The sequence below is a fragment of the Myotis nattereri genome (genome assembly GCF_964212035.1).
Source record: "Myotis nattereri genome assembly, chromosome: 1".
In the NCBI taxonomy this organism is placed as follows: domain Eukaryota; kingdom Metazoa; phylum Chordata; class Mammalia; order Chiroptera; family Vespertilionidae; genus Myotis; species Myotis nattereri.
In genome coordinates this window covers 42,281,039-42,307,924 of record NC_138075.1, presented here as the reverse complement: position 1 = coordinate 42,307,924, position 26,886 = coordinate 42,281,039, and the positions used below count along the sequence as shown (strand labels likewise).

Below are 26,886 nucleotides of genomic sequence, written 5' to 3'. Positions count from 1 at the left end.
GTGTGTCTCTCTCACATCGATGTTTCTCTTTGTCTCTCCCCCTCCCTTCCATTCTCTAAAAATCAATGAAAAAAAAAATCCTCTGGTGATAAGTTCTAACAAAATAAACTCTTCTACATTCAAAGAACAAACAAAACAAAAGAAGGAAAATAGGGATTAAAGAAATAGTGAATCTAACTCAAGAAAATAAAAATTTAAGTTTCAGTACCACAACTGTACATCTGGAACTCAATCAGTCCTGATTGGAATAGGATTTAAGTGGACTCTAGAAGGAAGTACCTAGGGGAAGATGGAATTTAAGAAATCTGTACAATTTGGAACAAATTAAGAAGGTGAAAAATGTTGAAGATTCAAGGAAAAATGAAAGGCAGTAACATGAAAAACTTGTGGGCCCTTCTGAAAAGACTTGCTTGAGAATGAAATCCAACAAACCAGAGTCAAAATTTAAAAATTGGGATTGGAGGTGCAGTTGAAAATGGACTGGTGGTAAGCATTAAGTACATTTTAATATAGAAATGCCTAAACAATTGTGGAAATTAAGATTTTAAAGAAATCAGACTTTGCTTTGTGTTTTCCCCTATCAAATACATCTTTAACTTTTTTTTTTTACTTTGAAGAGTTTAATATCTTTAAAACTTAACCCAAATCATGCTTTTAGTCAAAGCAGGTCTGAGCAGGTCATTAAATATTAAGATCCTTTGTGTTTGTCTGGTGATGCTGTTTATCTCATGCTGATCAGGACTGAGAAACTAGGAATAACAACGTAGACAAAGAACAGATTCAGTGGAGTGAGGACATGGAAGGGCATGAACAGGAGGTTGTGGTCAGAAAGGAATTCCAAGCGTTTTAAATGGTAAATTACCAGGTGCAACCACATTAGCCAGTAGTTGGAGTATAGGTGGAAGGGATGCAACTCAGAAAGTTAAGTAATGTGAAGGCAGCATGTCAGAAGACACGTAATACAGTAAAAAAACAACAACCATGAGCCATGAAAAAAGGATGAAGGGAATGTCCAAGAAATCAGTAGATAAGGAAAAGGAGAGGATAGTATGAATAAAAGGCATACAAATAACAGATGTTCCCCCTTATTATTCATGAGAGGCTTATGAATTCCTAGAACTTCTACTGAGAAGTTCTGTTTGGAACTTGTACTCCAAGTCACTCAGTAGTAGCATTCACATGCTGTATTTTTTCCTGATGTGCTTCACTGTTAAACTCACATTACTATTGGGCCACTAAGCAAATTAATGTGCAGAATTTCCGTAATAGTCTCCTCCAGATTTAGAGTATGTATAGACTTGCATGCCAGGGCCTAATTATCTCATACATGATTTATTTAAATAATTGAATTGATTATATCTTGTAGTGGAGACAATTGTATTTTTTCAAGTTTATTTTAAAATTTTGCCGTAACCGGTTTGGCTCAGTGGATGGAGCGTCGGCCTGTGGACTGAAAGGTCCCAGGTTCGATTCCGGTCAAGGGCATGTACCTTGGCTGCAGGCACATCCCCAGTAGAGGGTGTGCAGGAGGCGGCTGGTCGATGTTTCTCTCTCATTGATATTTCTGACTCTCTATCCCTCTCCCTTCCTCTCTTTAAAAAAATCAATAAAATATATTTTTTAAAAAATGTTTAAATCATTTTTAAAAAATTTTCAATTACAGTTGACATTATCATATTAGTTTCAGGTATACACCCCAGTGATTAGACACTACATAACTTACTAAGTGATCATCCTGATAAATCTTGGACTCATTTTAAATTATAGTATTGATATTTCCAGTGACAATATTGATGATATTTCTGATTTGGAATTACAATAACTGAAAATGTAAGAGAAAAAAAATGAATTTCAGCCTATTTTACTTACCTGTTTCCATTTCTCTCATGTAAAAACTGCTCTCATCTAAGTCCCAAACTTTGTTGAACTCTAATGGTAATATTAATAACTAATATTTGTACTACTGACACTACTGAGTGTAATATGATCCATGGCTAGAAAAAAGTAGAATCTCTGTAGCTTTTGTTTTGGATGTAAAGAAATTCCTTCTCCTGGGATCAAGTCCATGATTGGTTCCTCAGGTGAATATCGTTATAGTTGAATTCCTGCTCATATTTGCTTTAGATTAAAAGCTTAGAAGAATCATTGGGTCAAAGAGTGTGGTAGGCTAGATGATAGCACTCCAAAGATGTTCATCTCCTAGTTCCCAGAACCTATAGGTATGTTAACACTGTAGGCCCGGTGCATGAATATGTGCACAGGTGGGGTCCGCCCAGTTGGGGGTAGGGAATGCTGGAGGTTGGCCAGCAAGCCCCACCCGCATCGGGCTGATTGGCCAACTGCAGTGTGTGTCATAGTGACTGGTCATTCTGGCCGTTTGGTTGTTCTGGTTGCTTGGCTTTTATATATACAGACTAGAGGCCCAGTGCATGAAATTTGTGCACTGGTAGGGTCCCTAGGTTTGGCAGGTGATCAGGGCTGATAGGGGCCTACTGGATGCCAGCCAGGGCCTTCCTTCTGGCTGCTGGCTGGGGCCTTCCTTTGTTTAACGCCACCCCCCCCGGTGGTCAGCACACGTCATAGTAAGCTATTGGTCTAGTCAAACTCCTGTGGGGACAATTTGCATATTAGGCTTTTATATAGAGAGACTAGAGGCCCGTTGCAGGAAGATTTCTGCAAGAATAGGGCTTACTGCGGCCGGAACGAAGCAGAGAAGGGAGCAAAACCCGCTGAGGGGGCTTTGCTCCCGCCTCTGCCCCCCCGCTTGCTTTCCTCCCGCCTCCACCGCCTTGCCTGCTTCTCCGCAGCTTCGCTCTCTTCTGCAGTGCTTGGCTTCCTTCTACATTATCTTCAGTCTTTGTGCCGCGCCTGCATATGCAAATTAACCGCCATCTTTGTTGGGTTAGTTTGCATACTCATCTGATTGGCTGGTGGGCACAGTAGCATGACACCAATTTGCATGTTTCTCTTTTATTAGTGTAGACTAGAGGCCCGGTGCACAAAAATTTGTGGACTTGGGGAGGAGGGAGGGGGTCCCTCAGCCCGGCCTGTGCCCTCTCGCAGTCTGGGACCCCTCGTGGCTTAGGCCTGGTCCTGGGTGGCAGAGGGCAGGCCCAATCCCTAGGTGCAGCCCCTGGTCGGGCTCAGAGCAGGGCCAATTGGGGAGTTGGGGCGCCGCCCCCTGTCATGCACAGAGCAGGGAGGATAGGGAGGTTGCGATGCCACCCTCAGTCATGCTTAGGGTAGGGCCGATTGGGAGGTTGGGGCACCGTCCCCTGTCACACTCAAGGCAGGGTCGATGGGGAGGTTGCTGCGCCACCCCGTCACCCACAGAGCAGGGCCCATCAGGGGGTTGGGGCGCTGCCCCCTATCATGCGCAGAGCAGGGCCCATCAGGGGGTTGGGGCGCTGCCCCCTATCATGCACAGAGCAGGGCCCATCAGGGGGTTGAGGAGCTCACCCCTGTCACTCACAGAGTAGGGCCGATAGGGGAGTTGGGGCACAGCCCCCTGTCACCCACAGAGCAGGGCTGATCAGGGGGTTGGGGCGCCTTCCCCTGTCATGAACAGAGCAGGGCGGATAGGGAGGTTGTGGCCCCGCCTCCTGTCACACACAGAGCCGCAGGGCGATCAGGGGGTTTGGGCGCTGCCCCCTGACACGCTGATTCCGGTGCTGGGAGGCCTCGCGGCTCCGCTGATCCCGGTGCTGGGAGGCATATTACCCTTTTACTATATAGAATAGAGGCCTGATGCATGGGTGGGGGCTGGCTGGTTTGCCCTGAAGGGTGTCCTGGATCAGGGTGGATGGCCAGCCTGCATGAGGGGATGATGGCTGTTTGCAGCTGGTCACACATCCTTCAGGGTGGGGGTCCCCACTGGGGTGCCTGGCCAGTCTGGGTGAGGGGCTGAGGGCTTTTTTCAGGCTGGGACTGAAGCTCCCAACTGCTCCTTTTTTTCTTTTTCTTTTTTTATTCTGGGCCAGCTTTAGCTCTGGCTCCAGCTCTGAGGCTTCAGCTGCTGAAAGCAGGTATCTGGTTTGTTTGGGTTCTATAATCGAAACAATGTTTAACTCCAGCTCTGAGATCCTGGCCAGCTGAAAGCTGGTTTCTGGGGTTTTGTTTAGCTTCTATATTTGTTACAATGTTTCAAACTGCAGGCTCAGAGGCCGGCAAGGCAGGCGTGGAACATTTGAGTCCTCCGTCACTGAAGCAAGCAAGCCTCATGTTCAGTTTAAGCTGCCTGGCTGCCGGCCGCCATATTGGCTGGCAGTTAATTTCCATATCACCCTGGTTAGCCAATGGGAAGGGTAGCAGTGGTACGCTAATTACCATGTTTCTCTTTTATTAGATAGGATGGTAAAAGGGAGTTTGCAGATGTGATTAACTGAAGGATCTCAAGATGGGGAAATGAGTTGTGTTTTCTAGGTGGGCCCCATGTAATCACAAGGGTCCTTATAAGAGTAGAAATAGGCAATGTGATGATAGAAGTAGGAGTGATGTGAGAAAGAAGCCATGAGTTAAGGAACATAGGTAGCCTCTAGGACAGTGATGGCGAACCTATGACATGCATGTCAGAGGTGACATGCGAACTCACTTTTTTGGTTGATTTTTCTTTGTTAAATGGCATTTAAATATATAAAACAAATATAAAAAATATAAGTCTTTGTTTTGCTATGGTTGCAAATATCAAAAAATTTCTATATGTGACACGGCACCAGAGTTAAGCTAGGGTTTTTCAAAATGCTGACACGCCAAGCTCAAAAGGTTCGCCATTACTGCTCTAGGAGCTGAAAAAGTCAAGGAAATTCTCCCCTCAAAGTCTCCAGAAGTAACCAGTCTTGTAGACACTTGGACTTTAGCTCAGTGAGACTGTGAACTTTTAAGCTGTGGAAACGTAAGTAATGAATTTGTGTTGTTTTAATTTGTGATAATTTGTTATAGCAGGAAACTAATGCAAATAGTTTCAAGGTTTTGATTACTAAATTTCCCATCAGCAGTGTATGCACCTCTCTTTAATCTCTACTTTCTGTTCTTTTTTATATAAGTAGTCTGTAAACTTTTCTAGGGTATAGAACATGTCATCTTCCTCTCTTTTCATCTCCCACAAATATCCTGAGCCTGATAGACCCACAAAAGTATATATTAGTAATGTTGATGAAATTTAGTAGAGTAAGAAGGCACAGAAAAAATATTTTACATGATTTTTTTAAAAAGAAATGCATAAGTTCCACTTTGAGGCCTCTAAGGTATGTGGAGTATCATATCAATGTGTTTTGGAATAAAAACAAGAAAAGAAAAGCATCAAATAGTAGGTGTAAAGAAATCAGAAATTCCTTATATCTCATGCGAAAAGGGAAGGTCACTAGGTTATTTTGTGACTAAAATGAGAGAATTGGGAAAAATAATAAGAAATAGAAATATCATACTGTATGGATTAATATGCAGATACCTGAACACAGGCCATGATTAACACATTCTCCCTCATTCTTTTCCACCTGTGTTCTAATGAAAGTTTCTATCAGGTTACCCTTTCATTTTTTGGGGGGTGGGGTGGGGGAATGGCTTTATTGAGGTATAATTGACATACAGTAAAATGCACATTTTTAAAAATATTTTATTGATTTTTTACAGAGAGGAAGGGAGAGGGATAAAGAGTTAGAAACATCAATGAGAGACAAGCATCGATCATCTGCCTCCTGCACACTCCCTACTGGGGATGTGCCCGCAACCAAGGTACATGCCCTTGACCAGAACCGAACCTGGGACCCTTCAGTCCCCAGGCCAACACTCTATCCACTGAGCCAAACCAGCCATGTTTAAAGCATGCAACGTGATAAGGTTTTGGTATGTATAAAACCTGAGAAACCACCACCACGACCAAGATTATTAACCTGTCCAACACCTCCAAAAGATCCCTTGTCCTCTTTTCTATCCTCCTTTTTGCCCCTTCCCACAACCTCCTGTTTTGTCTGTTTTCTGTCACTATAGATTAGTTTTCAGGTGCTTGAAATTTGTATAAATGAAATCATACAGTGGTTACTCTTTATTTCTTGTTTCTTTTACTCACACTAATTATTTTGAGATTCATCCATGTTGTTGTATGTACAGTAACTTATTCCTTTTTATTGGAATAGCAATTCATTGTGTGGACACGCCACAATTTATTTATCCATTCATCTAATGATAGACATTTGGGTTGTTTTTGGTCATCTAACTAATAAAAGAGTAATATGCTAATTAGACCAGACATCTTCCAGACATCTTCCAGACATGCTTCCAGACAAAGCCACAGTGGCGGGGCTGAGGCAGAGGTGGTTAGGGGCGATCAAGCCAGCAAGGGAGAGCAGTTAGGGGGTGATCAGGCTGGCAGGGGGGAGTCTTTAGGAGGCGATCGGGCCGGCAGGGGAGGGCAGTTAGGGGCATCAGGCCGGCAGGCAGAGGTGGTTAGAGGTGATCAGGCAGGTGAACGGTTAGGAGCCAGTGGTCCCAGATTGCAAGAGGGCCTAAACTGGCAGTCAGACAGCTCCCAAGGGGTCCTGGATTGGAGAGGGTACAGGCCTGACTGAGGGACCCCTCCCCCCATGCACAAATTTTATGCACCAGGCCTGTAGTTATTAATAAAGCTGCTATAAACATTCATGTACATGCCTTTGTATGAACATGTGCTTTCATTTCTCTTGGTTAAATACATAGGAAAGCAATGACTGAGTAATGTTGTAAGTATGTTTTTAACTTTTTAAGAATGTGCCAAACTGTTCTTCAAAGTAGTTGTGCCTTTTTACAGTCTCACCATTCTCACCCACACTTGTCTTGTTTGGTTATTTCTTTCAGCCATTCCAATAGGTATGTAGTGCTATCTTATTGTAGTTTTAATGAGCCTTTTCCTAATAACTAATGATATTGAAAATTCTTTTTTTAAAATATATTTTATTGATTTTTTACAGAGAGGAAGGGAGAGGGATAGAGAGTTGGAAACATCGATGAGAGAGAAAGATTGATCAGCTGCCCCCTCCACACCTCCTACTGGGGATATGCCCGCAACCAAGGTACATGCCCTTGACCAGAATCGAACCTGGGAACTTTCAGTCCACAGGTCGGCGCTCTATCCACTGAGCCAAACCAGTTAGGGCTTGATAATTCTTTTCATGTGCTTATTTATAACTAGAGGCCCGGTGCACAAAAATTTGTGCACTCGGGGGGGCGGCGGAGGGGGGTCCCTCAGCCCGGCCTGTGCCCTCTCGCAGTCTGGAACCCTTGGGAGATAACCACCTGCTGGCTTAGGCCTGCTCCCGGGTGGCAGAGGGCAGGCCCAATCCCTAGGTGCAGCCCCTGGTTGGGCTCAGAGCAGGGCTGATTGGGGAGTTGGGGCGCCGCCCCCTGTCATGCACAGAGCAGGGCGGATTGGGAGGTTGCGATGCCACCCTCAGTCATGCCTAGGGTAGGGCCGATTGGGGGGTGGGGGCACCGCCCCCTGTCACACTCAAGGCAGAGTCGATGGGGAGGTTGTGGCGCCACCCCATCACACACAGAGCAGGGCCCGTGGGGTGGGGGTTGGGGCGCCGCCCCCTGTCACACACAGAGCCGCAGGGCGATCAGGGGGTTGGGGAGCTCCCCCCTATCAGGCACAGAGCAGGGCTGATCAGGGGGTTGGGGCACCTTCCCCTGTCACGAACAGGGCAGGGCGGATAGGGAGGTTGTGGCCCCGCCCCCGTCACACACAGAGCCGCAGGGCGATCAGGGGGTTTGGGCACTGCCCCATTACGCTGATCCTGGTGCCGGGAGGCCTCACGGCTCCGCTGATCCCAGTGCTGGCAGGCATATTACCCTTTTACTATATAGAATAGAGGCCTGGTGCATGGGTGGGGGCTGGCTGATTAGCCCTGAAGGGTGTCCTGGATCAGGGTGAGGGTCCCCACTGGGGTGCCTGGGCAGCCTGGATGAGGGGATGATGGCTGTTTGCAGCTGGTCACACACCCTTCAGGGTGGGGGTCCCCACTGGGGTGCCTGGCCAGTCTGGGTGAGGAGCTGAGGGCTGTTTTCAGGCTGGCAGGTGACTGAAGCTCCCAACCGCTCCTTTTTTTTCTTTTTTTCTGGGCCAGCTTTAGCTCTGAGGCTTGGCTCCAGCTCTTAGGCCTCCGCTGCCGAAAGCAGGTTTCTAGCCTTTGTTTACCTTCTGTATTTGAAACAATGTTGGGATCCTGCTGGCTGAAGCCCTGGCCGACTAAAGCAGGTTTCTGGGGTTTTGTTTAGCTTCTATATTTGTAACATAGTTGCTTAGAGTTGCAGCTCAGAGGCCGGCAGCAGCAGGCGGGGAACGTTGGAGTCCTCCGTCACTGAAGCAAGGAAGCCTCATGTTTGCTTTAAGCTGCCTGGCTGTCGGCCGCCATCTTGGCTGGCAGTTAATTTGCATATCACCCTGATTAGCCAATGGGAAGGGTAGCAGACGTACGGCTAATTACCATGTTTCTCTTTTATTAGATAGGACTAGAGGCCCAGTGCACAAAGTTCGTGCACTGGGGAAGGGTGTCCCTCAGCCCAGCCTGCACCCTCTCCAATCTGGGACCCCTCAGGGGATGTCCCTCTCACAATCCAGGACTGTTGGCTCCCAACCGCTCGCCTGCTTGCCTGCCTGATTTCCCATAACCGCTTCTGCCTGCCAGCCTGATCACCCCCTAACCACTCCCCTGCTGGCCTGATCACCCCCAACTGCCCTCCCCTGCTAGCCCGGTCACCCCTAACTGTCCCACCCTGCTGCCTAATCACCCACAACTGCCCTTCCTTGCTGGCCTGGTCACCCCTAACTGCCCTCCCCTGCTGGCCTGATCGCCCACAACTACCCTCCCCTGCCAGCCATCTTGTGCAAAGGCATGATGGTCAATTTGCATATTACCTCTTTATTATATAGGATATATGATTAATCCACCACCTTTACTATATATTTACCTCTATCAGTGAGATTTATACTCAGACGTTTTCTTGTTACTAATTAATGCGCTTTATTCTCAGCTTAAAGAAGTTAATTTAACATTTCTTGTAAGGCCAGTTTATTGTTTTTAAATGTTTTTGATTTTAGAGAGAGGGGGAAGGATAGAAACATTGATGAGAGAGAAAAATCAATCTGCTACCTCCTGCACGCCCTCTACTGGGGATGAAGCCCATAACCCAGGCATGTGCCCTGTTTGGGAATTGAACTGCTAACCTCCTGGTTCATGTGTTGATGCTCAACCACTGAGCCACATTAGTTGGGTGTAAGGCTAGTTTGGTGGTAATGAATTCCTTTAGCTTTTGCTTGTCTGGAAAAGTATCCTTCAATTCTGAATGATAACATTGCTGGTAGAGTATTCTTGGTTGGAAGCTTTTTTTTCCCCCTAGCACTTTGAATATATTGTGCCAGTCCTGGCCTGCAGTTTCTTCTGAAAAATCTGCTCTAGGGTTTCCCTTGTACCAACAAGATGTTTTTCTCTTGCTGCTCTTAGGTTTTTTTTTAAAAAAATTTTTTTGATTGATTTTAAAGAGAAACATTGATTTATTTTTCCATTTTATTTATGCATTCATTCGTTGATTCTTTTATGTGCCCTGACTGGGAATCAAACCCACAACTCTGGCATTTTGGATTCAACCAACTGAGCTTTCCAACCAGGGTTCTCCTACTCATCTTGAAGTGGCCCTTTTACCATTTATTGTGAAGGAGCTTCCAGTTAGTTTTCAGGTCTTTTTCAGAAGGAATTGTTTCATATGTAGTTATAGAGTGGGTGTGTCTGTAACAGATGAGTTCAGGATCTTCTTTTTTTTAAAATTTTATTACTGATTTCAGAGAGAGCAAAGGAGAGGGAGAGGGAGATAGAAACATCAATGATGAGAATCATTGATGAGCTGCTTCTTGCATGGATGGCTCCTCACTGGGGATTGAGCCTGAAATTCAGGCATCGAACCAGGAATTGAACCATGACCTGGTTCATAAGTAGATGCTCAACCACTGAGCCATGCTAGCTGGGCAAGTCAAGATTTTAGAAGTAAATTATGAACCAAAAGAGGGACAGAGACCCAAACTGACCAGTGCCACTTACCAATTTTGTAACAGAAATGTAGTACTCTCAATCACATACGAATCATTTGGGGATCTTTATAAAATGCATACTCTGTTTATTAGATCTGGAGTAGAGACTCAGATTCTGCATTTGCAGAATTTTTAGTGCAATATTTGCATGTTTTCACTCTAAATACCAATGATAAGTACACTGAAAACTGTTTGTAAAAGTTCAGGGTATATAAAAAACGAAAGCCATGTTTAAAAATTATTTATTTACATTTTAAGCTCACATTAAAAATGTTGTAAGATAGAATGGCTAAGCTGAAATATACAAGGTTGATATACACATTAACCTTTATCTGAGAAGAATCCTAGAGATGGCTTTAGATGAACTCAGGTTTTCCTTCACAAAACCAATCAATGTTCCTTAAATCATGCAGTGATGTCTTCCCATAAGAATAAATTTAACATATCTCTCAGAAAAACTGAGAAACAAAAAGCTAACTTGGATTTATTATTAAACAGCTTTACATGCCATAAAACCAAAACTATTTTATGAGACTGAGATGTTCAAATAGGTTCAAACATGATATAATGAATAAGTTTTAAATATGGAATGTTTTGGTTATTAGGCCTTGACTTGGTTTTTGGTTTACTTGTATAATTATATCATTCCAATGGTCATTCCAGGTAACCCGTTCAAAACCAGACTTGCTTAATACTATTTATTACAAAGCACTGAGTCTTCCCTTGATGGGAATACCTTTAAATGCTGACAGTAGCAACACCTTTCTTTTTCCTTCACTCAGAAAAAAAGAAAGAAATCACAAAAAAATAAATTCATTCCAACATGTTAAAATCTGCCATAAAGTCTTATTCATTCTTTTAAAAAAACGTTCCTCATAATAATACATGCCCTGGGTATTGGTACATTATTGAAATACTAGACCTGTAACAGTTCATCCGATACCTTTAAAGTGTATGAGTTGGTGATCTACTTATGTAAAATATGCTTAAGATGAAATATATAATCAATGCATTTGATGCTTCTGGGGAGGACTGGCATTTAAAATAGTTTTTAAAATCTGAGTTTATTAAGAATTTTAGAAAAATAAATAAAATACTGTGGTGGTTCTATCCTTCCTTCCCCTTCTACTTTTCTTCCTTCACAAATTCAACTTAAGAGCTCAGGCTTCTAAAAAGCAGAAGAGTGTGAAACAGAACACAGGTTTTCCTACCCTCCTCTTAGTACAATGTGTTTTATCACTAAGGCAAACCTGATTTTCTTTTCTTGAAATGAAGATCCCATCATCTAGGACAGTGGTTCTCAACCATGGCTGCACATTAGAATCACCTGGGAATCTTTTTAAAATCCCGATTTCTGGGCCTCAGGATTTTAAAGATTCCCAGGTGATTCTAATGTGCAGCCAAGGTTGAGAACCACTGATCTAGGACTTAATTTAAATAACTGTTCTTAGGAAGTCAAGAAAAAGTGCTTTTAACAAACAAGCAGCTATAAATGTCTATAAAATAATATACAACTTGTGATTTTAAAGAGTGCTATTATAAAGTTTAAAAGCAAAATCTAAACATTTTAACAGTTTAATCTCCTTAAAAGGTCTTTTAAAAAGCCATAAGCTATACTATAAATTGCCAGTTAAATTCCCATTCTAATCTACTTTACAAAAATAAACTGCTGCACAAATGTATTAATTAAGGTAGCTATGTATTTCTCATGTTGATCTTTTTTTTCCAACTTCAAAAATGCAGTAAAGTAAGAAATTAAGCACCTAGATGTTGGTTAAATATACTTTCATTGGAGCAACATTTTGATTTTGGATAAAGGGATCCTAAATGTAGTCTAAAACTTTCCAGAAAGTCACATTCACATTCATTGTAAAGCATTTTATATACATAAAAATACAGATTTGTAAGAAATAAACAAATTAACCTACACTTTTCATAATGTAAAAATTAAAATACAACATGTGATCGCATGCTATGTCAGGTATTTGAGAAGTATGCTTGGTGTTCATTTCTGATGGCAATAACCTTGAGTAACTTGAAGCATATCACATAAGCATACCACAGATACTTAGTTTATTTATGACCTTAGCCAAGGTCTAACCCCAGTTTTAAAAGTGAAAAAGATTCTGTTAAATTCAATGCGGCAAAAGTAGTTGCATTTACTAGTAATGTTTGCCCTGGAAAAGAAAGATGAGGGACAGCAGATATCAGATGCTTTGAGGTATAATTATACGGAAGGATTAAAATTCTTTGTCCAGGAGGAAATCAGGATTTTCTGATAAAAGCTGTCTAAAAATGCAAAGGTTTGCTTCATGAGTGTGAACTCCCATGCCTTGTCAGGACTCTTATTGTGAGGACTCCTGTGTTGGCAGGCAGGACTAATAGTAGATGGTTAGGCCTGGAGGAACTCCAAAGTTCCTTGATGCAAATTGTTGTGTGGTGACTGAGTTTCTAACATATGACTTCTTAGGCAGTTTGCTTCATCTTTTGTTCCTGCCCATAAAGCAGTGTCTGCTTTTGCTGTTATACCTCTTGTAAATCAATGGGTTTGGTTTTCCTGGGATACATCCAAGTGAATATTTCTTATCTAATTGCTCTTCCACAAAAACAAATAGGTGGTTGTGATGAGCTTTGTTAGTGTTCTACAGCTAATAAAGTCTTCCATCAACTGCTGGCTGATGTTGGCTACAACATAGATTTACTTGGGGGGCAAAAAGTTATCCAGTCTACAATGTTTACTGTTCTACAAAGTTCTGGTCTTCAGGCTGAATGGGAAATCCTATTTGGCACTTCTTTACCTCAGATGGTATGCCAATGCTTATCACAGTAAGAAATTCTTATCAGATTTGAGGTGTAGAGGAGGAAGAAGTGTGGAAATATTTAACTATTTAAACAAACAAGAAATAATAATAATAACTACTCTATAAATTAAAACCAAGGCCTTTCCCCCCCAGATTATATTCACTAAAAGTATAGAAATAAAAATCCCACTATGGCTCTTGATATAAGACAAATAAATATGCTCACGTGATATTTACATTTTAAATTCTTAAAGAGGCCCTATGTTATGTCAGAAATACAGTTTAAAGTATTATTCCCTGAGTTCTTAAGGCAACCCCATAGGTAATTTCATGAATTCTAAGACTTTGGGGAGATTGAAACCCACGTGGTGTGCTTATCTTTCTTTCAAATAGCTGTTCTCCAAAGTGGTTGTCCAGTGCCTTCCCTATAGTTCAAATGCTTTAAGGATGTGGCCTTATCCATTTTTTTTTTTTTTTTTTTAGGGGACTAGCTTCCAAATGAAGCTTATAAAAAGGGGAAAAAAGACTGTTTAAGGAAAGTAAAGTTACATTAGTTAACAGTGCAGTTGAGTAAATCAGTTTTATATCTATAATACACCAAGAGTGATAATACTGTCATAGGTGGTAGAAGATAGAGCTCTATGAACTCTGGCATTTTTGACTTCAGTGGTTATTGAGCCCAGTTGCTGTTAGCAAGCAGAAAGTCTACCAATTAATTCAAAGAATGAAACTATTAGAAACAGAATGACTTTCCCATATTTTAAGCCAAATATATGCCTTAAGAAGGCATATATTTGGCTTAAAATAAAGATCAAAACAACAAAATTAATTAGATCTCAAACTTAAAATATCTGGAATTTAATAATTATTCTAAAAAACTCATTCAAAACTGGGGATTTAAGGTTCTTGAATTGTTGTTAATATCTACCTTCTTAGTGGCTCCTAAAATATTTAAAAATTCAAGACTTGAGAATACTTCAAAAGAGTGAAATGTGAATATTTGTTTGCAACTCCCATTAAAGTCTATTTTGAAAAACCCATTACAATGAATGGAAACTCCAATTTTGTTGCTGACAGTTTTAGGTTAGGCTTAACTTGAAGCCATTCAAGGTTTTTTATATTAAAAAAAAGAAAAAAAGGTTGAGAGAACCTACTGAAATGTTCCATCCATTTCAGTAAAGTGCACAAACATGAATGTATCCTTTGGCTTTGCTATGACCTCAAGGGAGGGGTAGAAATCAATGGTGCTGGTGTCAGATTCCTGACTAAATTGCTGAGGCTGGCAATCTTCTCTTCTAGGAGGTAATTTTTCTTCTCGGCTGTTTTTTGTCGCTGTTCAGTCATTTCCAGAGCTTTCAACAACTGGGCATTTTCAACATACAAATCCTTCACCACTGCATCTGCTTTAGTATTCTTGCAGAGCTAGAAACAGAATCAGAAACATCTTGACTCCATTTCTGTAATTCTTTTAAAGTCTGACATAAGGGCAGTTGTTTATAAAGGCAAATAGGTTCTATCAATTATTTTCTTTTATTTTACAATACAGCTTTAATATCAGACTGGCATCAGAGGTACAAGTGGAGCAAATCCACTTATGTCAAGCTGTTACTTTGCATAATATGTTTGTAGAAGTCACTAATAAAAAGAACAAATTGATATTTGAGGGTAAAAAATGAAAGTGTTTTCCACCTAAATAAATTGGGTAATATTTATTCTCTAAAAATATTATAATTTATAACTTAACATTTCTGAGTTTTAGGGTGTGAACTGTGTTTAATCCTGTTCTTAACAGTAGATGCTTGAGCTTCCCATTCATAACTACAACCTACTGATTATTTTAAAATGTGGCTCATGCGTTATAACAAAGAGATAAGATTTTCCTTAACTCCTCCTCTCTTGCATAGAGCCTTGTCCAGAAGATAGATTCTAATAATTATGGTTAGGACATATAGTCTAGGTTAGGGTGGAAAACTTGTCAGCAGCCTTGGGATAATTTTATTATTGCTTCTGTTAACATTTTCTAATCCATCTTCCCTCATTACACCTTTAACTCCTCATTTATACCCAATTTCAAGCAGGACATCTAAAAGTATAAAGGCTGAAGGGACTAACAAGTGACTAATTAATTTATTAACATTTCATAGGGCAAGGATGAAGCCCAGAAGCTAGATGACTGGCGAGTGTAACATCGTAACCTACTCTCTATTGAACTGTTCTAATACAATTTTTTTCCCACTCTCCCTACCATTAAAGGACACTTGGATGGTTCTTTATCATCTAAAGAATGACATTCAAACCCCAGGGCTCAGCATGCAAGGCCCTCTACTGCCAGCTCCTCCCATCTCTCTAGTTTCTTCTCCTGCTTCTCCCTGGACAGTGTTGTGCCAAACTATTAATGCCAAAGTGTTTGCAGATGTCCACACCCCATATGTTGTCATAGTTCCATGATGTTTCCATAGCCTAGAATGCCCTTCCCACATTTCTTCACCTCTTAAAATCTTACTCAACCCACAATACTAGATTTGAGGTCTTTAGGAAACTTTCTTTAAACTCCCTGGGTTGCGTCAAGTATTCCTTTTGTGTTCCCTTCTACTGAAAATAGAGTGGACACCGTTTTCTTTATTTTTGAAACTACTACTGGCCATATGCTCAGTACTTTGTAGGTGAACTCCACTACATGTAGGCAGAGATATTGTTTTGTTCACTTCTGTATCCCTAGTGCTTAGAACAGTACCTGGCACATAGTAACTATGTATTGAATAAATTAATTAAAGGGTTGAATCAATAAATGCTTATTTTACAGGACTTTTTCTTTTCATTCTGTGTGTTAAGATAAAGGACAAAGGAAAGCTCCTGTCTACCTCTGCATTAAGACCCTCTCTTGGCATTATTCTTCCTAATGTTATGTATCCAGAAAACAATGTTGGGCAACTTTCTCCTGCCTAACGAACATTTTTTGGTTAACCCCTACCAGTTCATCTCAAACTTTCCTAGAAACTAGTCCTTGTTGCATGTCTCTTCAGTGGATGTACATGTAATTTCTAAACACAGAGGCCATACCTGCCACCAGAAGGTGAAAAGGTTCAGGCTGCTTGGTGATCTTGGAGTTCAGGGTCTGCATTCTAATTCAAAGCATAGCCTTTTGAGTCTGGTTATAAGCATAAGGTATTTTTTGAGGTTGTCCTGGCTGTTGCAAACAGGAAAGCTAAAGTTCTATATATTATCCTCCAATTTTTTAACAATATATATTTTCTGTTTATTTAAGTAGGAATACTTCCTGTCTTGGGTAAAAAAAAATAAAATCTGTGAGTCACTGTTAGCAAATACACATTTTAAAAATTGTGGACAAACATAGGCCTTAAAAGAGCTTTGGAAAAAAGAAACGTGGAATACAGAATTCATATTTTTGAAGGGATATAGGGGAATGTGAATCCTCAATTCTTATATACATTCATAGTAGAATTTGCCTTTGTTAGACAACAGTTAAGTTAATGGCAATAAAGGGATGTAAAACTGGAGTTACAAGTGGAATGTAAAGTGGGCGGGTAGAGATGACCTGGTAGGCTCACTTGTTCTTTGAGCTGATTCACTTTCTCCTGAAGAAGCCTTTTCACCAATTTCAATTTCTGTTCAACTCCCATCATTCGTTCCTCCATGGCAGTTACCAGTTGTTCCTGGTTTTCCTGCAGGGGGGAAAAAAGTATTATCATTTGAAAATCATGCCACACTGAAATGAAAACATTAGTAGTCTATTTTCCCCATAAGATGTCTAGAGAAAGGAGAGCAACTGTTTGCCTCTGTAACAGGAAGGGTGGATTTCTTATGAAATGGGAGTTCTGAACACTGCATGGGTTGTGCATGTTAGAAAACTAATCCTACCAGAGAAAGAATCAAAGATAAAAAAAGAATCTTACCTGTGTTACCATCTTCCCCTGAGATAAAGCAAAATTCTTAAAACCCATAATTTAATACTTGTGTGCACTTTTTGTAAAATAGGGATCAAAAGTAAATTAAAAGATGGATATTAACCTTCCATCTGTGATTTGGGTCTTTGCAATACTGCGGGCCTCTTAACAACAAAACAAAAACTGAGTGTATTCAGGGTTGTCTAACATCTCCAAATCGGCTTGCAATATGCATGTCTGTTTTTCCTTCGAAATGGCTGATTACTGGGGAGGTTAGTGATAATCAGCCTCTTCCCACTTATTCTACTCATCTGTTTCCAGTTTGACTTGTCAATGTGAAGCTAACATCTGGATTGGAGGGTGGGTTTATCATCTGAACAGATTTAAAATTAAGGATCTTCTCCCCACAAACAACTCCTAGATAAAATAGGGCAGCAAAAGAGCCCTGGCTTCTCTCCTCATGCAACAGTGACAGATCAAGAAATATGTGGGCTCTGGAGAGAGATTTAGAGTACAGTTGACTGCCCCTCCCCACAGTCCTCCAAAATGTTCACATAAGGAGTTTCAGATTTTAAAAGGTTCTTCAAATGTTAAGCAGGTGTTAGTGGCTGATGGCATAACCAGCCTTTAAAAATATTCTCAAAAAGGCATCCTTTAAAAAGCACGCAGAATGACCAAACATGAGTTGAAAGCCAACATTTGTTTGGTTATTAATTAAGAGCATCTCTTCAAAAATAAAAGGAACAACTAAACCATGTTATTGATTTGAAGATAAAAATCATAGTAGACAAAAGCATAATGTAGAAAGTAAATTTTAAGAAATCAGACTTTAAGAGCATCCAGCTTTTAAAAAAAATCCTATACTTTAAGATATAATAGCTTTTTAAAAATTCAAACTAAAAATAGAAAGTGCCTGATTTCCATTTGCCTTCAAAATTACTAAACTAAACAAACAGAAAACAACAGTTAATTAATTCAAAGAACATGGAGCATGGGCAAAAGAATGGGGAAAGAGGAAAAACAAAGGCAGTCATATTTAAAATTCATTTTATTGTTTCATCAAAATGTTCCTTTTTCCTGTCAGAAAAGTACTGTACATCTTATACAAAACAGTATAAATAAACCCTGTTTTTCTTCAAATTCCATATATAAAAGTAGTACCTTTTATTAAAAATAGTTACAACATATAGAATGAGAAAATATATAGAACACATCCTTTCAAAAGAATCTCAAATCCACTCTTTAAATGGTATAAATAAAATGATTTGTAACAAAGCTGAAATCTGTGAATTTGATTCACAAAATTTGTCATTTCTACATAAATAAATAAGAGACAGAATACTGCAAAGGCATAATAATAATAATAATAATAATAATAATAATAATAATTTAAAAGAGCACTTGATTCCAAAACATTCCTCAGCTTATGCCTCTGTGTTTGTGTGGTATGTGTGGTGTGTGGGTGTGTGCATTTGAGTGTCTGCCATGGTAAGAAATGCCATCAATAGCAGCCCAGTTTTCACAGGTGCCCAATCCTTCTGCAGGAATCTGCATGCACTGCGCGCTGCTCCGGTAGCAAGGCCTAGGGAAAGAAGGCAAGTGGTACACTTCACCCTGATGTCCAGAATATGTTTTTTTGGGGGGAATCTAAATTCACACATTTATAATGCAAACAGTTTTTAAAAGCACACACATTAACACCACATAGGCAAGCAAAGCAACACAAAGAGAGAAGAAATCGCATCACTCCATGCACCAGAGACAACATGCAGGTTCTAATAATATTCTTAAAATTAGTGCCCGCTCCGTTACAGAAGCAGGAGAACCAGTAGTAGCATTCTAGTGAGAGCAATAAGCAGTCCACCCAGCTGTCTAGCTGGAGAGATTTTTTTTTTAGTATAAAAATTGTAACATTTTTTGTCTACCTAATCCTGAAGTAATTGGAGTAATGGGATATTTATTTTTAAACCTTGGTGGGTGGGTCGGGAAGAGCATGCTTTGGAAATGCTGTGTCTGAGAAAGCAGTGAGCAGAGTCTTAGCCTAATCATTGGTTTGAAATGTACAGTAAATCTGAGGTCAAGATTTTATAATTCAACTCTGTAATGAAGAGTTAAAGCATCTAACACCTCACCATTACAATTTTTATTCAAGAGTTTAATTTTAATATTTAATTGGAGTGGAGTGTAGTATAAAAACATGGATTTTAAAGCACAAAAGAAAAAAATTTGTTACGGTTTTGTTGGCAAGAATAGATGACAGAAGTACATCATGACAAAGCATAGATATATATTCGGAGAAGAAAAGACAACTGCTCTAATGTATAATTATCGTGTTAATGTGACTGTGCAAAGCCACTTTGAGGGGATTACGGAAAAAGAGTTGGGAAACTCCTTATCAAATGTTAACTGAGAAGCAAAGTATTTGAAAGCAGAAAAGCATCCAAACCAGAAAGAATTACTTTAGAATTCTATAAACTGAGTGTTTTAAATTTTATTTCTAATTCTTAATAAACTAAATGTGCAAGACCAAAGAGTTAAGAGACTTCTGGAAAGGGGTGATTATACAGGAAGAGAACTAACTATTTGAAAATCTAGGTGATATAACACTGTGCCTGGTGGTGAGCTGGGATAATGCTAATTGAAAGGGAAGGGGAAGATCTTTACTGTCTTAAAAATAGTTTTTTATATAGTGTAGCTGGAAAAACTCTAAGTTAAGTGAACTATGTCATCTAAAGAGTCACTGGCTGCACATTCAGCTTTGTTAGTTGTGAGAAGTCCCCAGCTGTGAATTCCACGGAACCAGCAGGCTGCACCCCTCTGACCAAGAAAACCCAGGAAGCTCTGTTAGTAATGCGTCTCCTAGAGTTGCACTTGAATTCTGTAATATTTTGGCATCAGAGAAGAATATTAGGTCAATTGTTCACTATGTGCAAGTGATCCTGATACTTCATCAATTATGAATGTGCAAACGAGACTCAGAACACTTAATTCCCCAGCTGAGGAGCTGAGCGCTCACAAGCAGCCCTGAAGAAAACAAAACAAAAAGGCACTGCCCTTCAGTGGGTCTGTAATACAGGCAAGGTTAATCTCCCACAGATTGACATTCTTGATCTCCACCTTTCAACGGGTATAACTTCCAATAAACAGGTAAAATTAAATGAGGTGATCTGAGCTTCTAAGGAAGGGGAAAAGCCTCATACCTGTGGTGTGTTGGTTTCAGAGGTTCTGTTTTCAGGTTCCTCCTGCAGGCGCTGGTTTATCCTTTCTGCCTGCAGCAGCTGGTGTTGAAGCTGCAGAAACTGCTCCCTGGGCACCATCGGGCAGGCTTGCTGCTGGAGAAGCTGCAGATCCAATGCGTGAGGGGATGGGCTAAGCATCACAGTGGACTTCAGGTGCTGCATCTGGAGAAGGGCAAAGCCCTGGTCAGCAACAGTGCCTTCCCTCACAGAGCTGCCCTTCAAGGTGTTAAGCAGAGAGCATGAAGCCTGACCCACTAACTTGTAAATCAGGATAATGCATGAGTCTGAGTAAGAAGTAAATGGGAAGAATCATTTTGCTTAGGAGATAATAGGCATAACCCATGGACACAGATAACAGTATGGTGAAGGCCTGGGGGAGGGGGTACCATGTGGAGGGGGTCAATGGGGGAAAAAGGAGGACATATGTAATACTTTCAACAATAAAGATAAATTAAAAAAATAAATCAGGCCTTCTTAAAAGTTTTAGACTTAAAATTGTTCTTCCTCACTCTTGAGTGACAGTAAGGGTATGAGGTACATGGTGTCCATAATGTCTGAATCCTAGCTCATTTTTTTACTTACACTGGAACTTTTTACTTATCCCTCTTTAAGAAACAACATCCACCACCAGGGTTGGAGCAGGCAAAGGGGAGAAAGTGGTTATGCTTTAGGGATTGCTATTTTACTTACCATTCATAAAGATTCTTAAAAGCAAACATTCAATGGCGATGTGTTTTTCAAGTTAGCAATATGTTTTTCAAAGAATCTCGCATCTACAATTATTTTAACCTAGCCTAGCTTGTCAATGCTATACTCTTAAATAGCACAGTGAGACAAGCAATTCTAGGGTATAAGGAGATATCCCAGAACATCTGGGAATTGAAGTACATGGAATAGAAGTATTTGTTCAAGATAATGAGGAAATGATGTGTGTTATCACATGCCAATCAAAGGTGGGGAGAGGAAGAAGGAGCAGAGAATGAACTGCATTTGGTCAGTGAAGCATGCCAGTTCACATCTGTCGACACATTTCAGCAGCACACAGGACTTGATGGGAGGCATGCAACAAATATGACTAAGTACTAAACTCAAGTAGGACCCCCAGGCTTGTAAGAAGGGAAAAAGGGCCTCTAAGACACCACTGCAGGGACATGTTATCATGAAACTTCAGAGCCACTATCCATTTCTTTAAATCTAAATGTCTAAGGTGGGCCATAGACTCAGAAGAGTCACCACTTTATTTTCAGGAATAAAGGAGTATATGGAGAATTATAAATCCCATGATTTTATATCATTGGGATGGTTTTCATCACATGTCTTCAAACACTGAGTTTTAGATACTGAGGAAAATCCTATGTAAATGTAAACAGACATATTCCACAGTTAAAGCAAAATGAAAATGAATATTGGCTCTTACCTGAAGTACTTATTAACTATTATAGTCAGTAGAAATGATTACATGTGCAAGGAATTTAATGAGATGTCTCCATGCTATGAAATTCATTGAAAGAGAATGTTCTACCTTCACACACTAGCTCAGGCAGAGAACTGCACCCTTCTCTGCTAGTTCCAACCACAGAGTTCTAGGTACAGGTTAGCCACAGACAAAACAAAAACAAAAGAAAATTACAGGAATTATAAAGAGAAGAAAAGTATTAGTTATAAAAAGAGAAAGAAGAGTACAAATTGGGTATATTATATACCTGGATATATGTGCTCTAGTCAGTAAGAACTTATAAAGGACCAACAGTTACATTTTTTCTGTATATAAACTGTACAGATATAAAAAGATTTGGAAGTAGGTGGTGATGCTTGTAGAACATCATGAATGTAATTAACACGACTGAATTGTATATTTTAAAATGGTGAAAATGGCAAATTTTATGTATATATTTATCACAAGTTTAAAAATTAACAATATACCGAAAAACACATTGAATTGTACACTTTAAGTAGGTGAATTGTAATGTGTGGATTATATTTCAATAAAACTACTAAAGAATCCAATTTGTATATGTGTATACAGAGTTAATAGTGAAGTCTTACTAGTATTTTCCTAAAGAAAGTTTTGTTACAATAGTGTATAAGATGTTCTTTTCAGTGTTCCAATAAAACATTCATGCTTTTTCTTTATTCAGGCTCTAGTGCCAAGTATACTCCCTCATCCATTTGTAAATATTTACTATTAGATCAGGGAGAAAAATAGTGAGGGAAAATTGCTTAGGACAGCAAATAACATAAAATAGGGTTGGGAGGTAAGGGGCTTCTGAGAGCAGGTGAGAGAACTGGCCTGTTGGCAGTACTGGGAGAGGCTCCAGTATTGATTAAGTACACCCTGTCACTTTTCAACTTGGCTATGCCAGCCTTAGCTTCAACCATGTTACTGATTACAGTATATAATTATTTCATCAGAAAAGCATATCTATGTCTAAACACAGCCCACAGCTCAAGGTTTTGAACACATTTATTATTTGCTATCAGAGAGAGAGAAAAAATGGTTTGAATTTCACTATTTATAGCTCACTAATCTATTAGTGGATAAAATCAGAAACCTCAGTGGTCATTTAAATGTCAATGTGATATATTTGCCCATATTTCACATTTAAGACCCAAGCATCTATTTAAAGTTACCTTTGAATGTGCCCAGCTTCACAAAATTATGTAAACATCTCTCCCTTTCTATAATTCTCGCTTAAACATATTTGTACTTTTTAAGAGCACAAAAAAGACGTTTCCTACTCATGCCTCTCTACCTTATAGAGATTTTACAGTTCACTAAACGTTGGATTAATATTTTCATCTACCTAAAGCAAAGTATCTCAATGAAATTATAACTTATTAAGGAGGATTTGTACCTAAGTTGTTTTACAGCCTCTAACTGTTCTCAGTATTCAGAAAGCAATCTAGTAGACTGAAACCCAATGTCCAGGCTGACAAGTTTTACAAATCCATCTTTATATTTAACAGCTCTACCTCTCCCAAGTTAGTTACTAATGTAATGAGCAGTGGCAACACTTGAAAGTTAAACTTCTAAATGCTAATGTTCTCATAATCTCTGCATGGATTTCCTAACTGAAGAGGTTGTTAGAGAGCAATCATATCTATAAAACACTGTAATATGGACGGTATCAGGAAATTATTACAACCATAGCAATGGTGAGAGAGCCATAGGTTTCTTGGATAGTTTTGGACAGAGTCCCTGCTGAGGTCCTTATGTTTTATGATAATCACCATTGTTCCTTCCTCTGTAAAGCAGTATGAGTTCCTATGTCTGTGTATTAACCTAAAATGTCCATCACACTTGGCAAGATAGACCAAAGAATTCAGCTTGGTTGGCAACATACTTAGATTTTCACTTTTTCATAAGACGAATTCAATGCTATGCTAGTCTCTTCCAACAAATGGCTCATTCATGGATTAAAATATTCTTCATAGCTAAGGCCATTTGCGTAAAAGCTTACCTCCATTAGCTGCTCATCCAGTTTTACTTGTTTCTTTCTCAGGCCTTCAGTTTCCAAATGAATTGTTTCTAATTCTCGTTCAAGGGAATTCATTTGACTGACCTGTTAAAAAACAAAAAATTCCCTTTAAAAAAACAAAACAAAACAAACCCATCTGAGTTGCTCTACTTTATTTTGACAAGTTTATGCGCGTCAGAAATCTCAGCTCTTGGAAGAAAGCTGAATTCATTCCTTGAAGGAAAGCAAACAGTATAATTCAGTGCATGTATTACATTTAAGTAATCTAGTTTTAATCACCACTCCTTATGTAGAGCAGATTCCTTAAGGAAGTAGTCTTTCAAACGTCAGTGCCACTCACTGTATAAAATACATTTTACCTTGCAACCCAGACAACACACGCACACCCACGAGTATGTGTACCTGCATAATTAGTTATAAGTACTTACCACTGAAAGACAACTTTCAGAAATAGTACTTATCCTACCATGTACTGACATTTTGTAGAATAGCTTATTAATAAAAAATGCTGTGTCACTAAATCCATTTTATGATTCTCTACTATGGATCTGTAGTAGATCCATTTTATGGCAAAGTTTAAAGATTTAAAACTGGGTTTACATAAAACCTGATTCTTATAACTACTTTCTCAATTTTAAAGATGAAATTTAAAGACTTTATGAGTATCCATTTCTGGAATTCTTTTTGTTATAGGAAGAATCTAATTAGCAAACACTGTGATTCTGAATACTGCTAAGTGCAACATATCTGACAATATTCTATGATGTTGACTTTTGCTTCTATCAAAAGAGATGAAGAGAGTAGTGAGAATTGTTAAACAGAGTGTAATCTCTCAAGGTACAGTTAAATTTCTTATGTTAAAACTTATCATTAGACTTTTCCCTTAGTGAGAAGCTGAATGAAACCCACTGTCTTTCCCGGAAAAGTTTACTTGAATGTACCTAAAATTAAATGGCATTTCAGCTTTAGAGCAGTGTTCTTACTGCCAATGCTCATCATAACTTTCACAAACTTAAAAAAAAAATTATGAATTAAAAAATTTTTTTTAACAGAATCAACCTGCCTTCTTTCCCCCCTCCTTTTTGTTGAATTTATTGGGGTGACATTGATTAACAAAATTATGCAAGTTTCAGGTGCACAGTTCTAGAGCGCACTTTTGTAACTAAGTAAATGATCATTATTCTCATCAGATTTTAAACAAACCATATGTTTCAGAAAAGGAAGGTAACAGTGAAAACTCTTGAGTCTTAGTTCAGGAAAAGAAAGAAAAAACATGTAACAATAAGAACTCCCAGAGTAACAATGGTCCAGAAAGAACTCTTAACTTCGTGGAACAAGGAACCGAACTGTGTTACAAAGGTTTAACCACGGTGGAGCCAGCCTCCAAGATGGTCCCCTAGGATCACCTCCTTCCTGGTCTGCACACCCTTGCATCATCCCCTCCCTTACTCTACCAGGGTTAGTCTGTGTGACCAATAGAATAGAGCAGAACTAACGGTGTGTATCATTTCTGGGATTAGCTTATAAAAGGTACTACAGCTTCTGTGCTGGTGTTTTTTTGGATCTCCCTCTCTCATATCACTCACTGCCACATCCTTAGAAAAGGCCCCGGGAGTGAGGGGCTGAGGCCTCTGGAAATCAGTCAGCAGGAAAAAAAGCCTCCTCTGAACGGGTATGTGAATGAACCTGGAAGTGGATCCCCAGCTGATATCTGGACTGCAACCTCATGACAGACCCTGAGCCAGGAGCACTCAGCTAAGCTGCGTCTGAATTCCTGACCCTCAGAAACTAAGACAACCAATGTGTGCCGTTTTGTGATATGGCAGCAGATCATACAGACCTTAAAATGTTCCTGATTTTCAGGCTACGTATACTCTACTAACTTACTTACTTATTATTTATTTATTTATTTAAATATATTTTATTGATTTTTTTACAGAGAGGAAGGGAGAGAGATAGTTAGAAACATCGATGAGAGAGAAACATCGATCAGCTGCCTCCTGCACATCTCCCACTGGGGATATGCCCGCAACCCAGGCACATGCCCTTGACCGGAATCGAACCCGGGACCCCTCAGTCCGCAGGCCGACGCTCTATCCACTGAGCCAAACCGGTTTCGGCAACTCTACTAACTTATAAAGGCTTTATAATACTCATAAAGATGACTAGCTGTCTTCTTTATGAAAGCTTAAAGTTAATCGCTCCTTTTCAAACATCAATCAAAAAGAAGTATACTGTTTTGGCAAGATTACAAGAGCACAGACATAAGGGAGAACAAAAATATGCCACGGTAGTCATTTCCTTGGAAGCAGGCAGGGGAAGAAACACACACTTAGGGACCCATCACAGTCAGAACGTAGACACATGGTTAAACGCGTAAAAACTCACCTTCCTATTCGCAGGAGATCTTTCCTTTTGAAACTGTTCGCACTCTCTTTTCAAGCTCAACTTCTCCTGCTCTGTGGGCTTCCCAGTACCTGATGCATTTACCTGTGCTTGGTGCGTGGGGGGAAGAAGGCTGGATTCCAGTTGACGGACCTAGTGAGCAAATGTAAGAGAGATGCTAAGATGATCACCCAGCCAGGAAAACAAACAACGGACATAAGGAAAGTTTTTATACAGCACTTGGGTATTATTGTATTAAAAACACTTTTTTTCAGTCAAGTCTGCTAGTTTTCGAATCCTACTTTTTTTGTATATCAAAAGATCCTTTCTAGGTAAATCTAATTTTGGTTTGATTGGCTCTAAAAACTCAACACTGTAAAGAACAGACAGGGAAGGAGGGGACTCCGGCTCTACCAAACCGCTGGGAGGAGAGTCAAGGAAGTACACGTACGCCCAGCACTTTTGCTCTGCCATGAGCATGAGCTGGTAGAAGTGAATGAGGTGACAGTCCCTTCCACTTTGTATTGGACTGTTCACTCCTGAAACAATATATTTACATCAACTAAGTTCCAGGAGGACAGTGACCTTGTCTGTCTTGTGCAGCACCGCTGCTTCAGTGATAGCAGAGTTGCTGGCACACAGTAGGTGTTCTAAATGAAAATCTGTGGCTCAAGGTGATTAAGTAAAGGTGAAACATAGTTGGTTCACTACTTAGTACAAGTAAATAATTTAAACATCAGTTTAGTGGTTGGAAGAGACGATCTTTAACGACCATTCTAACAGTGACAGAAGGAGACCTGACTTGGGGTAGTGAACACACAATACAATATACAGATGATGTGTTGTACACTTGAAATCTATATAATTTTATTTACCAATGTCACCCCAATAAATGCAATTAAAATGCATTTGAGATTTCAGCTATGCAGTCATGTATGCAGATGTTCATTCCTTTTCACTGCTGAATAGTATTTCCTTGTGTGGATGTGCCACAGTTTGTTTTTCCGGGTATTTGGGTTCTTT

General features: G+C 39.8%; 1 protein-coding gene across 1 annotated transcript in view; it reads right to left on the bottom strand.

Moving 5' to 3' along the window:
- Nucleotides 1-13,247: 13,247 nt before the first annotated feature.
- Nucleotides 13,248-26,886, bottom strand: part of NIN (ninein) — a 101,248-nt gene continuing 87,609 nt past the window's right edge. The window contains exons 28-32 of the mRNA XM_081110252.1: nt 25,867-26,016; nt 23,461-23,562; nt 19,961-20,161; nt 16,425-16,538; nt 13,248-14,277 (exon numbers count right to left, since the gene is read on the bottom strand). Of these exons, the coding sequence (XP_080966378.1) occupies nt 14,068-14,277; nt 16,425-16,538; nt 19,961-20,161; nt 23,461-23,562; nt 25,867-26,016 (777 nt within the window). The 3' untranslated portion in view covers nt 13,248-14,067. The remainder of the gene's footprint in view (nt 14,278-16,424; nt 16,539-19,960; nt 20,162-23,460; nt 23,563-25,866; nt 26,017-26,886) is intronic.